This window comes from Rhododendron vialii, chromosome 7a, assembly GCF_030253575.1.
Source record: "Rhododendron vialii isolate Sample 1 chromosome 7a, ASM3025357v1".
Classification (NCBI taxonomy): domain Eukaryota; kingdom Viridiplantae; phylum Streptophyta; class Magnoliopsida; order Ericales; family Ericaceae; genus Rhododendron; species Rhododendron vialii.
The window spans coordinates 21,210,091-21,236,395 of NC_080563.1; the positions used below are offsets into that span (position 1 = coordinate 21,210,091).

At 39.8% G+C, this 26,305-nt stretch overlaps 1 protein-coding gene across 3 annotated transcripts in view; it reads right to left on the reverse strand.

Annotated features, from left to right (window-relative positions):
• Positions 1-3,592: 3,592 nt before the first annotated feature.
• Positions 3,593-26,305, reverse strand: part of LOC131334523 (protein TIC236, chloroplastic) — a 69,208-nt gene continuing 46,495 nt past the window's right edge. For 2 of the 3 annotated variants that reach the window (XM_058369568.1, XM_058369570.1), the window contains exons 18-25: positions 22,206-22,337; positions 20,834-21,658; positions 19,042-19,322; positions 18,486-18,742; positions 15,944-16,182; positions 15,549-15,740; positions 5,656-5,928; positions 3,593-3,896 (exon numbers count right to left, since the gene is read on the reverse strand). In XM_058369568.1, coding sequence (XP_058225551.1) covers positions 3,750-3,896; positions 5,656-5,928; positions 15,549-15,740; positions 15,944-16,182; positions 18,486-18,742; positions 19,042-19,322; positions 20,834-21,658; positions 22,206-22,337 — 2,346 coding nt within the window. In that variant the 3' untranslated portion in view covers positions 3,593-3,749. Of the gene's footprint in view, positions 3,897-5,655; positions 5,929-15,548; positions 15,741-15,943; positions 16,183-18,485; positions 18,743-18,807; positions 18,950-19,041; positions 19,323-20,833; positions 21,659-22,205; positions 22,338-26,305 lie in introns of those variants that run through there. The other variant, XM_058369571.1, reaches the window with a different exon arrangement.

The following is a 26,305-nucleotide window of genomic DNA, read 5'->3' on the forward strand; positions in this document are numbered from 1 at the left end:
GAGACCACCGTAGGAAGTTACTCCGTCCGACCACCGACGTACTTTCCGTAGCCGACTACTGCCAAGAAGTAAGGTAGAATCCCATATACACTATCTCTAAGTATAATGTAGGTACCATATTTACTCGATGAATACGTAGGTTATTTACCATGTGAATCCAAGTATTCGTATTTTGATCTTTAAGATGATTATAAGTATGCATATATGAATTGCTTGTATTATTTGTGGTGTGATAAAGCATAAGTGATTTCACTCCAAGGACGTCCGTACATGTGGCGTTGTGCTTTGAATAAAGCATAAGTGATACACTCCAAAGGCGTCCGTATATGTGACGTTATGCTATAAGTAGTGATTGAGCATGAATAGTAATATAGAATTGGATGATCTTGTTAGAATGATTTCATGCTTATTTTTGTCCTGCCGCGGAGTCTTTGCATGTAAACGAGACACGAGAACCGAGAAAGTAGAAACATGACACCTAGGGTGTGGTTAATGAAGGAAAATGTTTTCCGAGGAAGGAAATATTTTTGAAACAACATAATGACTGGTTTTTGGTGGCATTATGTGAGTTGTGTGTGTATGTAAAAGACGTGTTTTAAAAAGGTTTTGAATTTTTGAAAACCGCAATGTGGCCGGATGTGGTAGCCCATTGTGTGGTGTGTGTTGAAAAACCCAATGAGAACCCGGAGCGACGGAATCATTGTGGAGATACTCGGGAACCCGGAGCGGCGGAACCATTGTGGGATACTCGGGAACCCGGAGCGGCGGAACCATGGTGAGGTATAGCTTGGTTATCCGCGGTACGGAGCCAATGCAAATATTTTTGTGTGCCAATGGGAACCCGGGACGGCGGAACCATTGTGAGGATACTCAGGAGTCCGGAATGGCGGAACCGAGGTTGGGTGTGTAGCTTGATTATCCGCGGTACGGAGCCAATGCAAATATTTTTTGTGTGCCAATGGGAACTCGGGACGGCGGAACCATTGTGAGGATACTCGGGAGTCCGGAACGGCGGAACCAAGGTTGGGTGTGTAGCTTGGTTATCCGCGGTACGGAGCCAATGCAAATATTTTTTGTGTGCCAATAGGAACCCAGGACGGCGGAACCATTGTGAGAATACTCGGGAGTCCGGAACGGCGGAACTAAGGTTGGGTGTGTAGCTTGGTTATCCGCGGTACGGAGCCAATGCAAATGTTTTGTGTTAAACAAATGGCTTTTGAAATGTTGTTTTGTAAATGAAAATTGTTGACATAGTCTACGATGAGTCGCGTAGGAGAAACCCGAAAATCTTGGACACCAACGATAGACGATTAATGAATGTGGATGTGTCATTGATTAACTGTGTGTATACTTATCATGTGGAAATTGATGTTGTATTATAACGTTGTTTATAAGTTATGGGTTAGCGGGTATGGGATTATTCTGCTGAGCTTTGTAGCTCACGGTGTTGCCTTTTTGGTGACCCTGACATATTATATCAGTGGTGACGCTGGTATAATGTGTCAGATTTTGTAGATAATCAGGATAAGTAGTTCACCGTGGAGGCTTTTGGAGCTGAGGAGCTGGCTAGGATGGAGAAGAAGGAGGAGCTGTAGTTAGGAACCTTAGAACCCCCTTCATTTGTGTAAATATTGAACTCTTGTGAGAGTATTTGTTGTAATAAGAGCCAGACTCCATTTGATGTTATCAATAAATTGTCCTCTTAACGTACCCAAAATTCGGAGCGTTACACATTTTGTTATGACTTAACTGTTATGCCATTTAATTGTTTTGTTATGCCTATTTTGAATGAGTGTTATACATTTTTAGGAAATGTTATACTCATATTATGCCATTAAATTCATATGTTATGCCTTTTTAGGTATACTTGTTACACTATTTAGTGGTTTTGTTATACCAAAGTAGATGTTGGGATGACCGGTTTGACCGGTCATTTTTTATTAAAATCGCACTGGTGGCATAATTTCGACCGTTGGATCAGAGTTACGGTGTCTCCTTTTGGAGGGTAGATGCCGTAGTTTTTGCCCTGAATTTGGGTCCGCCTTATAATTAGCATAAATAGTCCCGAGTTAAATTATAGGTTCTCAACTCTTAATTGCAATGTGCCAACAGGCTTGCAACCCAACAACACTTCCTCACATCTTCCACATGAAATATAAGGGTTTGATTCTTGTCAAGAGCGTGAGTGTTTGGTACGGTGGTTGATACCTTTTGTGCTTGCCCCACCCGTATACTATTTAGCGATACCCATCACCACCTCTTAATTCCAATGCTCTCACTGACTCCATCATGTCTTTGCTTTTCAAAATAAAAACGCTAAGGCTCTTTTTGGGAAAAAAAATTTATTTCCAGTTTTTTGTTTATGTTTCCGATATTTTTTAAAACATGGACCATAAACATGTTTGTATTACTGTTTTTGTTTACAAAATACATAATTAATTCCACTACTTTACGGAAATTCTAAAAACACAAATTCCGTTTTCATTTGTTTTGAAAACACTTTCGGCAGCCAAAAAATCAAATAAACAAAAACTATTAAGGTCGCCAAATATATTTTTTGTTTTTATTTTTTAATAAATAAACAAAAAACTAGCAACTATACAAAACAGAGCCTAAACTTTTCTATTTGAATTTTGGCATAGTTCTATAAAGAAAGAAGGGAAATCGACACACAAGTCTTGTTTCTGAAAATGAAAAAACATCAAAATAACGAGGCAAGTACTGCCAAGAAAACAAATACAGGAGTCAGGAAGTTGAGACAAGATGGATTTACGCAAACTTTTATTTACCCTGACATGCGTAGACGGGGTCAAATTTACATCCTCTTTTATTCGGTGGCGCTTCATGAATCAGATCTACATTTTTTTAATGCAACAAGTATTGCAGTAACTTAGTACAGTATCTTTTATCCTTGTGTTGTGTCTACACCCTCGAGGCATTGTTGACTTCGTTTATTGTCCAATTTCATATTGTCTGCCTTCTTCCTTTTACCTGTAAAAACAAGTGATGGATAAATAACCATTGCAATGTGCTTTTCACTTGCAACTCTCAGTGCCATGCCCGAAATTTGGATCTGTCAAAAAATTAAACAAGAATTTAAGATGACTTTCAGAGACTTTTTATGCATTGCTAAACAAGAAAATGACAAGTATGAGGTAGTCCTTTTCTTCTTATTTTCCTTGCCTGAACACCGATGGCTCCACTATCTCTGTTTTTCCTATATTCACCATTTCCTTTCTTTTCTCTCAATAGATATAAAACCAAGAAATTTCAAAGTTTCGACTTTCATGAAATCAATCCAACCAAAAATTCAAAATAAATGACAATTAGCCAAGAGAAAGGAAAATAGCATCAAGGGAGTAGAGCACCAGGACAGAAAATCACACGTCCAATCCAAGGTGTCTGTACTTGCAGGGGCCTGTTGATCACGAGTATATTAAAATAGCAGTTGCACGGGAAGAATAACCTGAGGGATGATCCCAGAGAGTACATAGACAACAGAAAAATATATCAGCAGCGCCAGGAGAGTACCCAGTAAGCACATGGACAATGACTCGTATGAATTTCCATTCATTGAGTCCCTTGAAACTACTAAAAAAAAGCTCATTCATTTCTCAGCAAAGAACAATGACATAGCACCAATTCCGTAACTTACAAACAAAGCTCATTCATTCCCGAGCAGAGTAATGAGATACATACGATATCCAATCCTGCATTCCTATACCAACCTACATTCCTGTTCCTAGAGGTTAATTTTGTGATGTAGTAGAATATTCAAAAAGCAGGCGCTTAGACGGAGCAGATTGGAGAAGGACCCGCAAGCGGCTCGTAAGCTGGTAGATCAAGGTCCATTGAATGGCCATCTCAGAATCCTTAATCTGCCGCACTACCGAGGCCTGAAAAGAGCATAAAAACAGTAAATGAGATGATTACGGATAACAAGGAGAAAGATAAATGATGTTATCTGCTTTCTTAAATACTTCAGCATCGACTAGCTTAATCTACTGTGGCCTGGCCACAGTTTCTTAACGATCTTCATCCATCCATCTGCAGACGGTTTATTTTCTTTAAAGGCATCACTCCCAAATACCAGTAAAGCACTAATGATTATCTATTATTAACAGTAATACTGGCAGTTCACACCATTTATCAAACCCAAGTCTTGGGCCGTAGGGGCAAAATATGTAGTAGATGCTATAAAGTTGAACTCTATTGTTTGCCTATCAGAGAACAGAAAGCGATCGTTAAGTCGTAGCACAGTTTTCGCGATATTTCTTTTGGAAAAAAGTAATTAAGTTACCCTCAATAGGAGCAATACTATGACTATTGATTAAAGTTGATCATAATCCACTCACAATATCTCTCCAATTCAAATCTCAGACCCTATTGTTCTACGTCAATGAGACTTGATCCACTATTAGTTTAAGAAATAAGCATTTCAGTTATTTTCATATTCCAGTACGGTTAAATTTGCAAGTGTGATCACAATCGCGAAAATGAAACTATTTCACCTCTTTGTTAACGTATAAACTCAACCAGAAACCATAACAGCAGCTATAATTCGTTTATGCCAGCTTCTCCGCAGCAAAATTGCTCAGAATGTGAAACATTTATTTTAGCCCTTTTCAAAGTATCAGATGCAATATATGAACATGGTAAGGTACGATAGATCAATTTGAAACACAAAATGCAGCAGCCAGATTTTTGAGACACTTTTTCTGTGGACTGGACATGTATCCTATGATAAAGGATACATATGCTACCAAAAACTATTTGTATCCCACCCCGTATCCTTCTTGTATAGGAATCCTATGATACGATGACATATCCTATTATATACGCGCGTATCCCGATTTAGTACATATCATACTATTACTTATTGTAAAAGAAAGTCATACCATATTCTAATCTAAATCGTTTGATCTAATTATGACAACATTCAAACCATTTGGAGAAAAAACAGAAACTCCATCCATTAGAGCTACAGTAGAAGAAACAACATATTTTGATCATTTTTTGCCTAAATCAGGCTCTTCTTCTCCCTGACTAAGGCACCAGATAGCAATGTGATAGACCCCACTACGGGTAGGAGAAAACCAAAACTCAATCCATTAGAATTCCAATGGAAGAAAGAACATATTTCAATCATGTTTTGCATGAATCAAATAAGGCTCTTCTCCTCTCTTGACCAAGGCACCAAAGAGTCTCAATGTGATAGAAATGACTACAGGTGCCTGGAATTCAATACTAAAAACATATATTTTGTATATAAAACACTTATTTTTCATTTACACAGCAGATTTTCATATTGAAATAAGGTATACTTTCAATTGTATATTACCTTTTATTTTATTTTATTTTATTTTGGTCAGAATATTACCTTTTATTAATGCATCTTACGATACGCAATACGTATCTCGCTATGATTTATAAAATGAAAAAGATACATGATACGTATCCCCCAATCAATATTCAACAATAGCTCTTCGCCCAAGCTTTTAAGTACAAAATTGACCCCAATTTCCTTTTTATGTTTTTGCTTCCAGAATCAATCACCTTTCATCAATAATATTCTCTAAAAAGCATCATACAACTAAACAAAGCCAGATAAATCAAGAAATGAAACAATCAGATAAAACACGAATCAAATTTAACCTGCAAGCGTTTCCCGAGTTGAACTTCAAATTCTGTTCCAAATGAAATATTGCTGGCTAGCGATTTAAGAGGATCAACAGTGGGGTCAACAGAAAGCAAACTGGGGATCTGAGGCGCATGAACTAGCCTCCACCTAGCCTGTCCAAACTCTCCCTTACCTTCAATTCTTGGCATTAATGTCTCAAGTGTGGCAGTAGCAAGCTTCTTAAATGCAAGTTGGCCATCACCTTCTAAGATGGACTCTGCCAATTGACTCCCAAAGACTCTAGCAGCCTGTGCAATCAGGAACAACTGATAATGTAAGACCGCCTCAAGTTCATGCCTAGGAAACAGAACAAAGCATTGTACAGATATGTGATCTAGTAGACAATATGCCAAACAAAGAGTAGCAAGATGGGCCAAAACACTCTAAATAATTTCTTTGGAAAACTCAATTTATTTGTGTAGATTTAATCTCTACTTTAACACCTAACTTGAATAAAATAACTATTTTACTTGTTCGTAAATTCCAATAAACAGCGAAAGTATGACCTGTTTCCAAGTTGCCCCCATAAGTGCAAACTCGGGCCCTAAACCCCCTCGATACATTTGGTTTTAGTGTTTAACCCTTCTCCTATTAGCAATCTACTAGGGTTTTGGATAGAAATGTGCATGTGACCAGCACATGATTGACAAAATGAGTTTCTAGAACTAATATGCCCTTTAGCTATTGTCTATTACTCCCTGTGTTCCTAATTGTTACTTGTTAGTCACTTTTGGGGATTCCAACTATTTAAGAGTACATGCAATGATTACACTTTAATTCAAATTTCAAAGTGTCATTTCCATTATTGCCCCCTTTATTCTGACTCAATTTAAGAACATTGATTTATGAGCGTTATCAAAAAAAAAAAAAAAAAAGACAGATATTTATGAGGATAGTTTTGGAAAATTGCATTTTTAAGATTCTTGACTTTTAAAGAGGGACAAATATTTTGGAACATCCCAAAATGGAATAGTGGACTAACAATTAGGAAGGGAGGGAGTATTTGTTTACCCTCCCTAGGAAAACATAAAAGCTCGCCAAACACTTACCACAAGTGCCGTTAGCATTCTCGCACTAGCATCATTGATCACACCGACCTATCGGCTCTCTCTCCAGAGCACGACCACCAATGCCAAAAATACTGCCCTTTCACATTTTCACCCTAAATCCCCAAGGACAACCACATGCCCCTCTATGTTGTTTACTTTAAGGAATATTAATCAAATTGCGATGTATTGTGATAAAATTGGGGCAGCTCCAGGATGAATGTGTTGATGAAGAGTTAACGCCAGGATTGAGATCCAAAAATTAAGGGTTTATTTCTCATTACGTTATACTTATACAAATGTAAAAAGTAAGTACACATTAGTCCCTTATCTCCTAATCTAATTACATAAGAGATGTAAACGACAACTAATTACATATAAACCCATAACTTAACACTCCCCCTCAAGTTGGTGCGAAGATATCAATCAAGCCCAACTTGAACACAATGGGGTGAAAACTCTTGCTACCAAGCCCTTTTGTGAATATGTCAGCCAGTTGATCTTCAGATCTCACAAAAGGCATACATATCAAACCTGCACTCAGCTTCTCCTTGATGAAGTACCTATCAATTTCTATATGCTTCGTTCTGTCATGTTGAACAGGATTATGAGCAATGTTGATGGCAGCTTTATTGTCACAGTAGAGTTTCATAGGACCATTATCAGTAATTCCCAAATCACGTAACACGGTTTGGAGCCACAATAGCTCACAAACACCATGAGCCTCTCCCCCTCACCATGATTATAAAAAGAGGTAAGCATCTCTTCCTCCCTCATCTCTTCCTGCCGATGCTCCCCCTGAAGAGATGGAGTGGAGGGAGAGTAAAAAAACATTGTTTCTTCCAAAAGATCAAGTATATACTTCCGTTGGGAGATAAAAATACCTATATCAGACCTTGCCACTTCCATGCCAAGAAAGTATCTTAGTGATCCCAAATCCTTAATCTCGAATTCTTGAGCTAGACTAGATTTGAGATTAAGAATTTCATTCTCATCATTGCCTGTCATTATTATATCATCAACATACACAATAAAGACAGCAATTTTACCAGCACTTCCATTGATGAACATAGTATGATTTGCATGGCTCTGTTTGAATCCAAACCGCAACATAGCCTTGCAAAATTTGCCAAACCACGCTCTAGGTGATTGCTTCAGCCCATATAGGGCCTTCTTTAATCTACACACCTTCCCTTTAGCCTTAGAGGAAGAGAAACCTGGTGGTGCGTCCATATACACCTCCTCTTCTAACTCACCATGGAGGAATGCATTTTTCACATCAAACTGGTGAATGGGCTAATTCAAATTTGCAGCACAAGAAAGCAGAGCTTGTATAGTGTTCATCTTTGCTACTGGTACAAACATCTCCTCATAATCAATACCATAGGTTTGAGTAAAACCTTTGGCAACAAGTCTCGCTTTGTATCCCTCAACTGTACCATCAGCATTCTGCTTAACAGTAAAAACCCACTTGCATCCTACTGATTTCTTTCCTCCTAGAAGTGATACTAGCTCCCAAGTGCCATTCTTTTTCAAAACTGTCATCTCTTCTACCATAGCTTCTTTCCACTTAGGTATTTTGAATGCATCCTGCCAATTCTGTGGAATACATATAGAAGAAAGAGACGAAACAAAGGCATGGTACGAACGAGATAAACGATCATAAGAGACAAATTGAGAGATAGGATGTTGAGTACATGACCTAACACCTTTACGAAGAGCAATAGGAAGATTATCAGACTCAATAAAAGGAGGTTCAATAGGAGAAGATTCATTACCAGATAAGTCAGCTGAGAGATCCGAAACTGGAGCAGGGGATTGTAATTGACAAGGTGGTATTACACATGAGGACTTGCCTTTCTTCTATCTAATATAGGTCTTTAAGTTAGACCCTTTTAGCCGTTGTGGTAGTTCCTCAATATTGTCACCAATGTCATGAGCTGCTCTTTCAGTAGATATTGGTTCATCTCTAAATTGTTTCCCCTCCCCCTCACCATGATTATAAAAAGAGGTAAACATCTCTTCCTCCCTCATCTCTTCCTGCCGATGCTCCCCCTGAAGAGATGGAGTGGAGGGAGAGTAAAAGGACACTGTTTCTCAAAAAGTAACATCCATAGAGACAAAACTTTCTAGAGTGAGGATCATAACATTTATAGCCCTTCTGGATAGGGGAGTACCCAATAAAGACACACTTATGGGCTTTAGGACCTAACTTGCCCCCCAGAGGGATGAGGGGCATGAACAAAATACACACAACCAAACACTCACGGTGGGAGAGTGGTGACACGAGAATTGCGAGGAAGACACTCAATAGGTGTTTTGAACTGAAGAACACTAGATGGCATACGATTGATAAGATAAGTAGCAGTCAAAATCGCCTCTCCCCAAAAAAATTTGGGAACATTCATGGTGAATAAAAGAGAGCGAGCTACCTCAGCAAGATGACGATTCTTGCGTTCAGCAACTCCATTTTGTTGTGGAGTGTCAACACAAAGTCGTCTGATAAAGAATGCCATTTTCTTCTAGGAATGCCCTAAAATTTCTATTTATATACTCAGTCTCATTGTCACTACGGAGAATTTTAATATTCGTATCAAATTGAGTGCGTACCATGGTATAAAAAGATTTAAAACAAGAAAAGACGTCATTTTTTGACTTAAGTAAATACACCCAAGTAACACGAGAATAACAGTCAATAAAAGTGACAAACCATCGAAAACCTTTAAGAGAGGTAACTGGGGAAGGACCCCAAACATCAGAATGGATAACTGTAAAAGGAGACACACTCTGTTTATTAATAGGTGCATAAGAAGAATGTTTATGTTTTCCAAACTCACAGGCTTCACAAAAAAACTGACTCCTAGGACAATGCCTTGTTAAATTAGGAAAAAGTTTCTCTAAAATTCTAAAGGATGGATGACCCGATCTACGGTGCCACTGATGTAACATAGCAAGAGATGCACCCGTATCTGCTTGCAAAGCAAAACCACATGACATGGGTGGACGAGGTGCAAACTCCAAAAAATAAAGGCCACCATGTGATTTACCATTGCCAATCACCTTCCCCGTATCCAGTTCTTGAAAGACACAATGAGTAGGAAAAAAGATCACGGAACAATTGGCAGAACAAGTGAGGCTACTAACAGACATAAGATTAGTGGCAAAGTTGGAAATATGTAAAACTGAAGAGAGAGAAATAGAGGGAGAAAAGCGAACGGAACCCTTCCCTGAGATAGCAGAGAATGACCCATCTGCTATTCGGACCTTATCCTTACCAGAACAAGTAGAGTAAGAATCAAACACAGAGGAGCTCCCAGTCATATGATCTGAGGCACCAGAATCTATAATCCAAGGAATAGCAGAAGAGGCAGTAAATGCACTAGCCGGTATACCTGTGTGAGCAAAATAGGATGAAGTAGGAGCTGCTGTGGAAGAGGAAGCTATAGTAGATGGAGAATCAGCCCGACCCATAAGGCGCCTGAGAGTTTGTATCTCCCCCTGAGAGAAACCACTAACATGATCAGATGATGCCTGAATCCCAGAACTGACCCCAGAATCAGGCAAGGTGCTAACTGTAGACTCCGAAACATGGGCCTGAGCCCAAGAAGGCACAGGACCACGACCATGGCCACCGCGTCCACCCCCGCGCCCACGAGAGGGCTTGCCATGTAGCTTCCAACAAAAATCTCTGGTATGACCCGTGTTGTGGCAATAATCACACTGGAGTGATGCACGATCAGGAGGCCCATTGCTAATACCAGACTGGAACTTGCCACCCTGGAGAATAGGCCCACTATCATAACCAAAATGACCCTGAGGAGTAGCAACCAAGGCAGAACGATCAGAAATAGGAGGGTGCAACATAGCACCCCTCCTACTCTCCTCCTGCTGAACAATAGAATAGGCCTCTCCCAAGGATGGAAACGGAACACGACCCAACACCTGCACTCTAATTGAATCAAGTTCTAGATCAAGACCAGCAAGGAAGTCATAAACGCGCTCTTTCTCCATCCTTTTTAGCCAATTAGTAGCATCCAGAGCACAAACAGCCTGAAAGCCCCGATAGTAATCAAATTCCCCCCAAGCTCCACTCAAGTCAGCAAAATACACAGCAACAGAACGATGATTTTGCTCCAATGTACGAAGCCTCTTTCTCAACTCAAAACATTGTGCATCATTACCTTGCTGAGAATAGGTCTGGGCTGCAATAGTCCAAATCTGATTTGGAGTATCAAGCAGCAAGAAAGTATGGCGAATATCAGCTCTCATAGAGTTAAATAACCAGGTCATGACTAACGATTTCCGAGATTTAAACTTCTTAAGTTCAACCGCCTCAACAGGTGGAGTAACAGGACCCTCAATGAATTCTGACATCCCTTTGGCCTCAATAGCCAAGGTAAAAGTACGAGACCAAATCAAATAGTTGGTACCATCCAACTTAATATGGCAAATATCCAGAGAAAAATTATCTAGAGTCCCAACACGACTCAACTCATCATTTGTACTAGCGGAAGCAATTTTTGGATCCCCCGACATATCAACGGAAATCAAGTAACCCTAATAATCCTAACAAAGGCTTCGATCAGTTTATGATACACCTGACCCAGTACCAAACAGTTCCAAAAAACACAAAACAGGAGCCGAAATACCTGACCCAGTTCAATCCGACAGCAAACAGTGGTCGTCGGATGTCGTACGGTGGTCGCCGGAGATCGGCGATGGTCGAGGATGACTGGCGAGTGGCCTACGTGGACATGTGGGGCTGTCAGAAGTCCAACAATGGTGTATAGTTCTGCACCGAGAGAAACAAGGGGAATTGGGCCTACTAGATCTTCACTGTATACATGGCCGTTAGTCAGAATAGTGTCACCGGAGGTCGGCGAGGGCTGCTGGGTTCGTTGATGATGGTAAAGACCCTAGATCAGAGATCAACTAGAACAGTCCCTAGGTTTGTCATCTAAGCTCTGATACCATGAAGAGTTAACGCCAGGATTGAGATCCAAAAATTAAGGGTTTATTTCTCATTACGTTATACTTATACAAATGTAAAAAGTAAGTACACATTAGTCCCTTATCTCCTAATCTAATTACATAAGAGATGTAAATGACAACTAATTACATATAAACCCATAACTTAACAATTGATGATATTTCTAAAGATAGAGGGGTGATGCAAACGAAATCAAGGGATAGATTCATAAGAGAGATAAATCCCAAAATGGGATACAAGGAGCAAAAGCTCTCTATATTCTTTGATCAATACATCAAAAAAATAACTAATGAGGTCACAAGACACCTATTTATAGACTCAAAACCCTATACGCACTAAAGACATTAAAATGACAACAATAACCCTAATAAAAAAAACTTGTCCTCAAGAAGGACGACAAGACACGAGACAACTAATCGAAGAAAACATAGAACTATAGAGTTGGACAACATAGAACTATAGAGTTGGACGACAAGACACGAGACAACTAAATGAAGAAAACATAGAACTATAGAGTTGGATGACAAGACACGAGACAATTAAATGAAGAAAACATAGATCCATAGAAGTATTTATTATGCAGCTTTGAAGTGGCATGTGGCTGCATTTCCTTGATCCACGTCATCCTCATGTAGTAACCCATCTTCAATATGAGCTTCCGTTTGTGTACATCCACCGCATCCATACTTTTGTGAAATGAGATCACCCATTTACCATGTCTCTTATGAATCAAAATATATTTGTAGTACCTCATCATAAACACCCTTAAGTCGTGCCAAAACCTATCCACCCTTAGCATGTTGAAAAGTCACCACACAATGTTCAAAACTTGCTTGCTTGAAGACAACCCAAAGGGTCAACAAGCTGTCCTAAATCATCTTTTCCCTCTTTCGGTAATACCGAATGGAGTGTACTAGGAAAAGGAACCAATTTGATCACCCCTTGCACCATGTGCAACTTGGAAGGCAAATAATGAAAGCAATCATCAAGTTTTGGCTCTCCAAAATCTCCAACCATTGGTGGATGATCTAAAACGACTTCATCCATCTTCGGTGACACAGCCAAAGCATAAGAAACTTCTTCTATCACTTCCTTGCTTTCTTGCCAAGTCATAAGGAAGCTTTCCTTGATCATATTAACAAGCGTTCCCTCTTCATTGTCAACACAATACTCTTCTTCAAACTCGTCATAGATGGGAACATCTTCTGGTTCACCACTCTTAAAGACGAGATCATCTTCAAAATTACTTCTAACCTCGTAGGCATTTTCAACCTTAAGATCTTCTCTAATCTCCAATATGGAGTCACCTTCAAGATCATTTCCAAGTTCCTCATTTGGGAACTCATCAAAGAAGGGGAGGACTTCGAAACCACCATCTTTAAAATCAGCTCCAAGTTCTTCACATGAGAGCTCATCAAAGATAGGAATATCATGTGAGAACTCATCACAATAAAATTGCTCCTCGTCCTTCTCAAATGCATTTGGGTTGAGGCTCGTCTCTCCCTCTGGCACATCCGGTTTGAGATTTCATAAGACTTGGAATCATAGTAACCATTCTTAAATGAAACAGACAAACGCTGCAACTTTTTCTCTAAAGTAGCAATTTCTCTTTTCAATAACATTAGTTGCACTTATCATACAAGGTAGCAACTTGTTCACTCAACTCTTTAATCTCATTCCTATTTTCATTTGAATTGCAATCATTTTCCCTTCCACATTGTGGAATAACATTCAATCCTTCACCATTGTTCACCAAAAAATCCTCTACCTCCACCTTCCCTTCTTCCTTTAACTCTATCTCTAAATGTATGAGTCATTACAATGGTAAAATCAGCCAACTCAATCACAATCCCAGCCAACTCAGTATCAAACCCAGTCAACTCAACAAATACACCAAAACTTCAGCAAAATCAAACCCAGTAGCAATAGACCACAACAAACCGCAACAAATCGAAGCAAACAAGATAAACCCAAAGCAAATCGAACCTGGAATCGAAATTTCAAGGCTGGAAACACTAGGTCGAGCTCAAAAATCACCAATCAAGCTCCGAAAATGGCAATCGAAGACCCCAAATCTTGATTTGAAGCACAACGCTTTGATTCAAGTATTGTAGAGCAAGTTTCGAACCCTGAATCACTCCTTTGAACCTTACTCCGACCTCGTTTCGTCCATTTCAGACCAAATCAAACTTGTACGACCCTAGACGAACCTCTACGAGTGTATTTCAAGGGCTGTAATGGTGTTTGGTAGGCTCGAATAACAGATTCAAGGTCTGAAAATGGCAAATCAGAGCAAGAATCAGTGTTTTGACTGCCGGAACAGTGTTGAAACAGCAAAACGAGCACTGAAAGGGGCTGGAACAGGCTGGGTTGAGTCTGAAACAAGCAGATCGAACCTTGTTGAGGGCCGAAATGGCTAGAAATGTATGGGTTGAGCTTCGAAAATGATTTTGGTTGTCTGAAATAGGGATAACAGCTCCAAAAACTGTCGATCTGTGGATTTTAAGGGAAATCGATGTTTAGAGTCTTGGGTTGGGTAGATCTGTGGATTTTGAGTGGATTAGGGGCTCCGGCGAGGTTTTCCAGCGCCGTTTAAGGGTTCCAGCAAGGTTAAGTTTCCGGTGAAGTCTCCGGCAAGATGGAGGGCTAGGATCTAGCTAGAAGCTCTGACACCAAATGATGCAAACGAAATTAAGGAATAGATTCATAAGAGAGATAAATTCCAAAATGGGATACAAGGAGCAAAAGCTCTATATTCTTTTATCAATACATCAAAAAACTAACTAATGAGGGCACAAGACACCTATTTATAGACTCAAAACCCTACACACACAAAAGACACAAAAATGACAACAATACTCCTAAATCCTACTGCATCAGGGGGTGCGGTTCGATCAAGGGTGGCTCCAGGATTTTAGCTCAACAGTGACAAAAACGTAGAGAATATTTTTTTATACAAAGCTCTATTGGAGGAAATGGATTTATTTTGGTTAAAAATATATTGGGTTGTTTTGTTGAGCTATATTGTCTAGTTACTCACAAATTTAAGTGAATTTACAATAACTTTGACTACATATGAATGACTTAGTGCCAACAATATTGAAGACAAATCAAATTATACGTGAAAACATACAAATTTCAGAGCATTTTTTGAACCCAGGGGAACGCTTGAAACCTCTCGAGATATAGTGCAGCCGCCCCTGGGTTCGATGATCAAATGGGTGGAGAGAGGGAATAGATTTCAGTGATGACATTGGGAGAGAGAGATGATGAAATCACGTCTCGTCCAATCCGTCTTGCCTTCCTTGGTAACTGTACTCTTGCCGACCACCACAATTCCTCCGGTGACGATGTCGTGGTTGGCGACAACATTTGAAGGGCTTGGTTTTGTTTCATGATCATTACGGATACAGGTTATTTCATTATGGACATGCGCAAGAAACAAGGTGAATGCAAGGGACAATAATTGAAGGGCAACAAAGTAAATTTTTATCTTCTGTTTACTCCATTTGACTGCAATGAGATACATAAACTTGAAAGGGCGTGTTGAGTTTTAAATTTTCGGGAGGCAAAGTGAAAAAGGGTTATAGTTGAGGGTTTATTTTGGAATTTAAACTAGATGTTTATTACAACATTTATTAGACATTCTATAAACATTCGTTATATCTACGTAATACATGTCACATTGAAAGTCACAGTTGTTACCCTATTATGTAAGACTCCTAGAACTAAACAACCGGAGACAGGATTAACATGCCTAGTTCAGATCTAGTTTGTTGCTTGGTGATAATAGAAGAAAGTAGGATATTAGCAACCATAACTACAACATTACCTCAGTAGGTGAGAGGACATCTTGTTCCACAGAACGTGTCGAAGTTACAACCAATTTTTCCTGCCAATTACTAGCTCGACCTTGAATCCTGAATTGCCACTCTGATCCGACAAGAGCCAAGTCTAACATTGGATCAAGTCCATAATCAGGTTCAAATTTTGCTACATTCAGATGATCACGCTTTAGCCTGACCTGAATTTGGAAATATCACTGTGAGCATAATCCATAGGGATCGCATGCCATGCCAGAATGGGCAAACACACACACACACACACACACACACACACACACACACACACATAAAAAATAAAATAATAATAAAAAAAAGGAAAAGAACACGCCATACAACTGAGAGACCGAACTACTCGAGTTACATAAGAATAAAACGGACTTGCCTGAGTTGCAACAAGATTTACATCACCATTTTCAAAAGTTAGAACGCCTTTAGGTCTTATCCATTTGGGATGAGCCATGCCATCTAACTCAAGCTCTCCACTAACAGCAAAATTGAGAATCAAAGGGTAAACTATCCTCAACTCTGGCCCAAGAACAAGCATTAAGTCAGTAAGGCGGATATCCACATTGGGCTTGCTATTTACTTTCCCCATTTCCTTTTCACCTTCACCATGTTTACCTGTAAATAATAAAGAATTTGCGTTCTAAGTGCTGAAGTTCTTTACAGAAGTGACCTTAAAGTATACAATAGTAACATGCCCCTTTGGCAACTCGTAAGCTACCTTGCAAAAATGTAATTAAAATTTGAAGGCATATTTTACATGGACACGAATGCTTTGACTAGTGACCCTGTTTAGTGCAATATCACGATAAATTTCAGCTTAACCACCTACTACTTGTATCAAAAAAAGATAATTACTATTTTACTGAAGGTCTATCCCAAGTACGGAAAAAAGAAGAAGGAAGATAAGAATCAATGACAAGGGAAGTCCAGAAGACATTTTCAGGAAACACTGCAACACTAGACAGGAAACAATACATAATAGGTTGAGAACTTGACCAGAGAATCGGAGACCAAAATTGAGTATCAAAACAACATCCAATCACAAATGGCATGGCATACAACAGACCAAAACATATCAGGTGTAATTCAACCAACAAGTGCACAGCGAATAACCTAAGTTAGAGCTTTTTAAAATTTGCTGTTGTAGTCTGTTCTAATTACCATGGAGAACAGCATATGTTGCTCTCAATAGTTGTCTATAGGGAGCAATAGTGAGGGTAGTAACCTAAAAATTCTAGATGCATCCATGGATTTCGACCAAGGAGGCCAATTCGATCCCCAAAAGGACTTGTGTGAAAGTTCGTAAATTCTTCTGTGTTCACTTCATTAATGACACCTACCAAACAGATTTAGATGTTAAAAACAATGATGACTAAATTTGGATCTACTATATTAGGAACAGACTTTGTAGTGGGCCGAATCAGGAGGCTCCATTTGGGCCTAGCAGATCACCGGCTAGGCTAAGCGCTTGGGCCAAACCAGGTATGACAGGCAGGCACCAGACTGCCCCCGATTATACTGCCTGAATGTTTGATCCGAGTCGTTTCATTCCAGATCGGGTTCAGACCAACTGGAACCGCAGTTATGCAACCCCCGTACTTCGCAGAGTCGCGGACAGCATCCACACCAGCATACCTAAGAGTTCTGTATTTCACCTTCTCGAACAAGGACTTAACCATTGGAGTGGCTTCCCGATCATCACCTGCCGGTTAGGTGCCAACGGTGATTCTCTGCCTTGCAGGACTAGATCTGAAGGTGCTCAGGCCAGACCCGAACCAGACGACCGACTAAGGGATTCCACAGGAACACCACCCATAGAATTTTTTTTGGGTTGTGTAATTGAGATATTACACGGTTGAGTTGAGTCGTGTATAATAAGTCTATGGTTACGGTTGAGTTGATCGTGTATAATAAGTCTATGGGTGGTGCACGACTCAACGCAACCGTGTAATGTCTCAATTGCACAACCAACAAATAAATGTCCTCAAAAAGATTAAGAAAAAAATAGAAATGCTCTCATCCTCTCTATATACAAGGACATTCCATTTGGGTCGTGTAATTTTTTCCCTTTTAGGTGGTTGCTCGCTTATAGTTGGAAGGTCAAATGGATCAAAGACCAAGAGATGTAGGAAAACATGAATAACAAATTGAAAATTTACACATTCTAGGTGACCCAAATAAATAGCAAAGAAAGGCACAAAGTATTGTAAATACTACCAAAAGTCAACCACTAAACTTCCAAAAGATACTTCACAAACTTTTTAAGGAGACATGGAGTGGTAACACTTAATCAATTTTCTAAGTGTCATTTCCTTTAGTGCCCCCAACTGTAATTTATTTGGAATACAACATAGATACTTACAAGGATCGTTTTAGAAACTTATTACCTTTCGTTTTTTGACTTTTCAAGAAGGTCACACATTTTGGAACATTCCAAAAATGGAATAGTGGACCAACAATTAGGAACGAAGGGAGTATTAGTCAAATCTCCTCATAAGTTATTTGTTAGTTAACCTATTCTTTTTGTAGAAGCACGACCCCCACAATATTAACCTTTAACTAAACATCAACAGTTAAGAGCTTCTATAAATTTAGCTATTACTGGGATTGTGTAACTTAAGGAATTAGAAATAGTAAAGAATAACAAAATCGAAATAAGCTTCAGTTCCTGCAACGGGTAAGAGGTTCTTTTCAAATAGTCAAAAAAAAACAAAGGTCGTGTTTGACAAACTATCCAAGTCTTATCATTTAACTCCAGTTGAGTCGCATCATGGAACACTCCAAGAGCTTTTTGGGTAATATATTTACGGAGATTCAAACCACAATTTACATCAAACGGATCAAAACTACATTCCAATTTTCTTGGAGCAATGTGCCCAATTATGAACTAAAAGGTTCCCATTACACAGCCAACTTACCAGGAGGTTCATGGAATGGGGCTCTCAAAGCAGCAGGCCTAAAACTGAAAAACCTTGAAACATATTTTGACGCTACCACCCGATTGTAACCACCACTTGAAATCTTTGACGGGTTGGATGCTGTTTTATTTGAAGGAGCCGCTCCACTACCCTTATCATGCGGTAAATATGCCTCTCCATGACTCAATTTAATCTTGCCAGAAATGTTGGGTTGCAATATGGAACCTGATACTTGCAACTGAGAATCAACTTGACCACTGTGATTCTAAGAAGTGTTAGTTTTCCATCCACAATAACTAAATGCAAAAAGGAATGGAAGATAGAAGTTATACAGTGTACAATTTTCAATTATGATTCAAGAGACAACCTTATCACAGGCAACAGCAAAGTTTTTTATTTTGGAGAACATGGGTAAAATAAGAACCCAAATGTAGAGGTTTCTTTCTTTTTTTGAACAATCCGAACTGTACAATCAAAAGCAAAGAAAAGCTTATAAAAAGACATGCATCACCCTATTTCACTTAAAAAGTAAAGTTCAGAAAGATGAAAAAGACACCTTAAAATATTCTTTGCCCGAACTTCAAAGACTTCACATTTCAAGTCAATTTTATCACCAAGAGATGCTTCACTAGTCCTGAGAGGAAGGTTTCCTTTTACTGACAGCTTCCCTCTTCTGCTTACCCTACTCTCCAGCAAAACGATGCACAACCTATTTGAATTCACATGAACCGTCCCACCTAAGCTTGTGAGAGGTTTCCGGAGGACTGGTGAAGATACAGTTGCCCTGTGAAAAGATGCTGATCCATCGAGCACTGGTTGTTCAACAGTACCTCTGACCTATTTATTTAAGACAGATGTACTTGCATCAGTAATGCTATTACCTAATCAGCTGTACAAGAAACAATATCACCCTTCTTTTCATTTTAAAATCCATTAGAGCATGATATTGTGAATATATATTTAGCTGTTATTTTATACTATTCCTAAGGGGTAGGTTAGTCATAATATTAATTAGGGTTGAATTATTTTCTATTTAATCTAGTTTAGCTTGTACTCATTGTATTCATCTAATGTATTTACGTATTATGCAAAAAAACGTAACCTTCTCTTTGCATGTTATTATGGTATCAGAGCAGGTTATTGCTTACCACTGGCAGCCGCCGGAATCTGCACTCCCTCTCTCTCAGATACAACCTCTCTCTGACACAATCTCCCTCTCTCCTGTCGACGTTAGCAGCAACAACAGCCACCGCCAACCACCAGCAAACCACCAACCGTAGTCGCCGACCTCCGGCAACACCATTCTGACCCTCGCCAACCACCAACAGTAGTCACCAACCTCCTGCGACACCATTCTGACCCTCGCCGACCACCGGCGACCTCCATCTCTCCTCGAAACTTTGTTTTTTGAACGTCCAGGTATTCCGACCCCTGCTTTGAAGTTTTTGTGATATCTATTGGTATTTTTTTTGATTTTAACAAGCTGGGACTTTGTGATATCTATTCTCCAACTTGAGGGGGGCTGTTAGAATATTGAGTAGTTATTATGAATCTTGTCCCATATTGGCTAGATGAGTCTTGTATCAGGTTATCACTTAATATAAATAATAAGACCTTGTGTTAGGGCTAATCAAAACCCTAAACACTTTTTCCTTTCTTTGACAACACTTAATTCTTCTTCTTCGGACTTGACACTTCGGGCTTATGCATATGCTGATTAGGCAAGTGATATCTCTAATCAAAAGCCTACCTCTGGCTTCTGTGTTTTTCTGGCTGATTCTCTTATCTCATGGAAAAGCAAGAAGCAACCTGTTATTGCTCGATCTACTACCTAAGCTGAGTATCCTGCTATGGCCCACGCCACCTCTGAAGTTGTTTGGCTTTACTGGCTTTTATCGTATATGGGTGTTACTCTCTCTTCCCCCTACACCTCTTTATTGTGACAATAAGAGTGCTATTCAAATTTCCCATAATTCGGTTTTTCATGAGTGCACCAAGCATATTGAAATTGACTGTCATTTTGTTCGTCATCATCTTCAGTTGAGTACCATTGCTCTTCCCTTCGTCTCCTATTCCCTTCGGTTGGTCGGCTCCTGAGCAAACTCTAGATGCTCTCTGGCCTCACATCATGAGTTTGAATATATATTTAGCTGTTATTTTATATTATTCCTAAGGGTAGTTTAGTCATAATTTTAATTCGGGTTTCCTAGACTTTTTCTATTTAATCTAGTTTTCGCTTGTACTCATTGATTCATCATATGTATTCATGCATTATGCAATAGAATGTAACTTTCTTTTTGCAAGTTATCAAATATGTCTATTAAAAAATCGATATTGACTTGATCTACCTGGAGTGTTATGTCTGCATTGCCCTGAAGCCAATTGGCATAGGGAGATAAAGCAGTTAACAACATCATGCCCCCATCTTTAATGTCAGCATCAACCCTAACTTCACCTGCATCCAAAATGTTCCAGTTTAAGCCTTTGAGAGTTTCTGCCAATTGAGTGTCCCAACCTTCTTCATTTCTATCTCTAGCTGCTTTTTTATCAGTCACTTCATCCGCTGAACCTCGACTCCTTTCCTTGGACCAACCAGGAATCCAAGTTGCTTCATTTTTCTCCCTTTCGATTTTTTCTTCCTCCAAAATGTTAGTTTGGACCAAAGTTAATGGAATACTTCCTTGAATGTGTACATGACCACTCTGGATAATGGGTTCAAATTTAGCATTAAACAGAAAACGGCTGGTTGAGGTTAGGGAAGCAACAACTTCAGCTCGTCCAAGATCAATTCCACCAATAGCACCGTCCAAGAGCCTTACTTGCACATCACATTCTGGCTTAGCAAGACTTCCTCTGAGATCCCCCTCCATGTGTAATATACCTCTTATAGGTGCCAACAATTGCCGCAAAGAATGAATCGCATCAGCAGCGGAAGATTCAATAACCTGAACCAGTGTAGGGACCAGACTAACAGGAAAATTCAAAACAGCAAAATGCAAATTAGATTTTGGCCCCAACAAGGTTCCATCTGCATGAACTGTGGCATTGTCCTTTTGAATAAACATTTTCTCAAGGCGCAAACCATCATCATTGCTGTATGCACCAACTGCTAGAAGACGCTGAGTTTTGTAGGTCCCCCACTCCCAGTCTTCCCCATGAAAGTCAAATTCCGCCTGCAAAAATATATCACGTCAAACGGGAAAAGTTCAGAACAAATCAAATTCCCTTTTGCTTCTAAACATGAATTTCATTAAGTTTTTTCGTTTACATTACGATTTCAACTAAAGGAGATTCAATATTACTACTCTTCCTTTTTCTAACAAAATATTACCACTCCTTACAGTTGATTTTAATTTGGCAAAGAAAAGAAATAAACAAGAAAATTTCATAAATGTTGCATCAATGAGATCAAGAAATGGGTAACCAACAAGTCCATCTGGCCGAGCAAAAAAACACAAACAAGTCCATCTGGATCAGCTAACAAAGACCATAATGGCCAACTACCTCAACTTTCAATGTACGATGTAAGGAGAATCAAAAGTCAAAGCATAGTTAATTTATTACTACCATTTTTTGCACAAATAAACAATGCTTTGCTTGACTATGGGATGTGGAGATCTGAGTTTATAGGTGTTCAAATTTCAGTGTTGGGTTATTTATACAGTCGTATGCATTAAACCCTCTTTATACAGCATTATGAAGAACTTCAAAGATATCTACCACTGTGTCCCCATTGCCTCCACCACTTGCATCAAGATTGCCATTCCAGCGACCTTTAAGCTCAGCTAAACCCGGAAGACTCAACTCTTCAAGAATTACTTCATTTGGCGCAGTACAATAACCCCGAATTTCCTGGAAATCCACAAGGTAACAACAAAGTTAAAAGAGAACATAAAAAGGTGATTTTGAGATAAGTTCCAACCACTTGTCTCTTTGAGCACATCAAAAAAACAACCAATTGGGCACTTAAATCCAGTTTCTCTAGCTCTAATTGTGAAATTTATTATTTATCTCACTCTCTTATTATATATTTTCTTTATCTTTTTTATTCGAAGGGTAGTGCAGTCTTTCCATCACATTAGGCTTTGCCTAAGGTATAATAGGGTTAGCCTATCTTTGCGTTACTTTAATCTTTTGCATTTCAATTATTCTTTTGTTTTCCCTAACTGTTATGGGAGTCTCTCCCTCCTCGAGTGACTCTGGCAACACTTGCCTGAGCAGCAGCAAATCCAGAAACTGGGTTTGAAGCAGATCTGTGCTTCGTCTGCAATTCTCGATCCTCTAATACATTCAGAACTACACCCCAGTCCACTCCCAGCTAGCATCCAACGTCCGATAGACATCGCCAGACTTCCTATCCACCCCGGCAACACTCGCCCTGCAGACTCCAGCCACCTCCATAGCATCACTCATAACTATTTTTGAAGCAGATTTGTGCTAAGTTCACAACTCCAAACCCTCTGAACTTCCAGACTTTATGTATATATGCCCTCCTTTGGGCCTTTCTCACCCTTTTCGTCTTGTTCATCATCTCCATCATGTTCTCCGTAGTCTTAATTCTTAAACAATCTCCTCACGCTTAGTATGAGCGGTCTTATTCCGTTGCTCAACAAATTGCTCTTTTTATTCGCCAGACTTTCTTCACTTGTTATATGTGGATGGCATGATAATAGGGGATCTGATTCTGCTGCCATCAATGAGGTGAAATCACATCTCTTTCACGAATTAGAAATGAGAGGATTTAGGTCATCTTCGTTATTTTTGTAGGTATTGATGGGGCTTCAAGATACTTTACAGGAAAGACAATCACCGAATATTTTCTATTCCAAAAGTTAAGTATGTTACAAGACTAATAATGGGGTTATATAGGCTAAACCCTAATAAGCTTAGACAAACCCTAATAGTACAAAAGGATTAAACTACCCTTAAATATAAATGATAAATAACAATAAACAAAAAAAACACCAGACTAATCCCGCCCCCCCCCCCCCCCAAACTCAGGGTAAGCACAAAGAGCATTGTGAGTTTGCCAAGTAGAAAGCAGAAACGAGCAGTAGTGTGCATCTTGGTAAGAAAATCAGCCAACTGCAGAGGGGATGGAACAAACACCAAGTCAATACTGCTTGATTGAAGATGCTGACAAATAAAATGACAATCAATATCGATATGCTTAGTACGCTCATGAAAGACAGAATTGTGTGCAATCTGGATGGCCTTATTGTCACAATAACAAGGCGTGGAGGACTCAAGAGAAACACTCATATCAGACAAAAGTCAACGGAGCCAAACTATTTCTGCGGTAGCAGGAGCCAAACTAGCCATAGCATGGTATTCAGCTTCAGCAGTAGATCAAGCAATAACAAATTGTTTCTCGCTTTTCTAGGAGACAAGTGAATCACCAAGAAAAACACAGAAACCCGATGTGGACTTCCTATTAGAAACATCACCAGCCCAATCAGCATATGCCCGAAGAGTCAAACTGGAGGTGGAAGAGAGCAATAAACACTAATAGTTAGTACAACGAACATAGAGAAAAATACAAAGGAAGGCAGCCCAATGGATAGACCGAGGAGTAGACACAAACTGGCTAATAATATGAACTGCATAAGCGATATCTGGGCGAATCACCGTAAGATAAACCAAACAACCAACTCGCGATACTGTGTAGGATCATCCAAAGTAACACCATCAGAAGGATTGAAGTTCGCATGCAATTCAAGAGGAGTATCAACAACCTTAGCATCAGTGACATTAGCACATTGAAGAATATCAGTGACATATTTGGTCTGCAATAACAAGTAACCCTTGGAGAGGAAGCCACCTCTATACCAAGAAAACAGCAAAGATGAACCAAATCCTTCATTTCAAATTCGTGAAATAGATGAGACTTAACCTCAATAATAGCGGCAGAATCAGAGCCCGTAATAACCATGTCATCCACATATATTTAAAGAAGAACTATCCCTACAGAAGTCTGACGAATAAAAAGGGCAGATTCGTGAGCGCTAGGCTGAAAACCAATCTGCAGCGCAACGGAATGAAACCGGGCATACCAAGTACAGGGAGACTGCTTCAGACCATAAAGAGCACAGCAGACACGACAAACAAGACCAGAGAGTGAGAAAGGCCCGAAAGAGAGCGCATATGTACTTCTTCAGATAGATAAACATTAAGAAAGGCATTCTTGACATCCAATTGAAATAGAGGCCACTGACGCACAGCAGCAACAGAGATCAAGGTGCGAACTATGGTCATCTTAGCGACAAGAGCAAAAGTCTCCTCATAATCAATCCCATTTTCTTGAGCAAAACCCTTTGCAACGAGCCGGGCTTTATACCGCTCTAAAGAACCATCAGAATGAGTTTTGACTTTACAAACCCACTTGCAGCCAATGATATTTTTACCGTCCGGAAGTTTGAGTGTTAGCAAGAGCAATAAGTTCATCATTCATAGCATGAACTCATTTGGGATCATTACAAACTTCTTTATATGACCTGGGTTAAACATACGTATGGATATGAAAGAGGAGCGGTAGGTCAATGAGAAACAAGTATTAGTAAAGCTAAGTCTTACCGGTGGATGACGTTCACGAATAGGACACCGAGGTTCAGATGGACCAGAATCCAAAGAGGCAGCGGGATGATCAGTAGAGCTAGGAGGCGGAGTCGGGCAGACTGCATGTGAGAATCCACTAGCAAGAAAAGTCCCACATCGGGGAAAATGGAAAGTTAAAGGTATTATTATATAATGAAACGCGACAAGCTACTGTATAACCCGAGGTTAACCTTTTGAGCCACGTGGTTAGGCAAAGGGTAAGCAGGTTCGAGCTTGCACCAACCGGAAGTGTGGGGCAAGTCCCGCAAGGAGACATGCTTAGGTGGGCTCGACAAGTGAGGAGCTTAAGATGCTTGTCGTGCTTGGGCGGGTCCCACATGAGATGAGATTGAGGAGCTTAACGTGCTTAAGTGGGTACTTATCTCACATTGCTTGGTGGGTGGAAGTGATGGACTATTGGGCGCAACGAGGACCTTGTGATCCTAAGTGGGGGAGATTGTGAGAACCCACAAGGAAGAAAAGTCCCACATTGGGGAAAATGGGAAGTTAAAGGTATTATAAAATGAAAGGCGAGGAGCTACTGTATAACCGGGGTTAACCTTTGGAGCCACGTGATTAGGCAAAGGGTAAGTAGGTCAGCTGGAGCGGGTCATTACACTACACTGCGACGAGAGTATGCGTGCGGAAAGGGTAGAAGAAGAGTAGATCGAGAGGGAGCAAAAGACACCACTGGAAGATGGGATACTTTGATAGTAGAAATGTACTCTGAAGGTACCTCAGAAGGAAATGGGTCAATATGAACCAAGTCTTCCTTAGCTATAGGAGCACTTCTAGGAGGAAGGGAGATATGGGGCAGACGCTCAAGAAAGGTAACATGCCTCGACACATATTGTTTCTTTGTCACAGGGTCATAACAACGATAGCTTTATTGATACCAAACCCCAAGAAAACACATAGGACTCAAAGGACACATCGAGCACTGTGTTAAGTGCGATCCTTCTTAAGAAGGACAAAACAAGTAGAGCTAAACACGAAGAAGGGAGTAGTTGGGACCTTAGCCATAGAGACGCTTGTAAGAACAAGTACGAGGTAGGCATCCAATTCAAGAGATAAGCCGTAGTGAGGACAGCTTCTCCCCAAAGTATAACGAAACAAAAGAAGAAATAAGAAGAGACCTAGCAGGAGATGGCAATGCTTTCGTTCTGCACTAAAAATATTTAAACTCTCTAAGAGAGTACTCCCCCCCCCCACCCAAGTCAGAACGA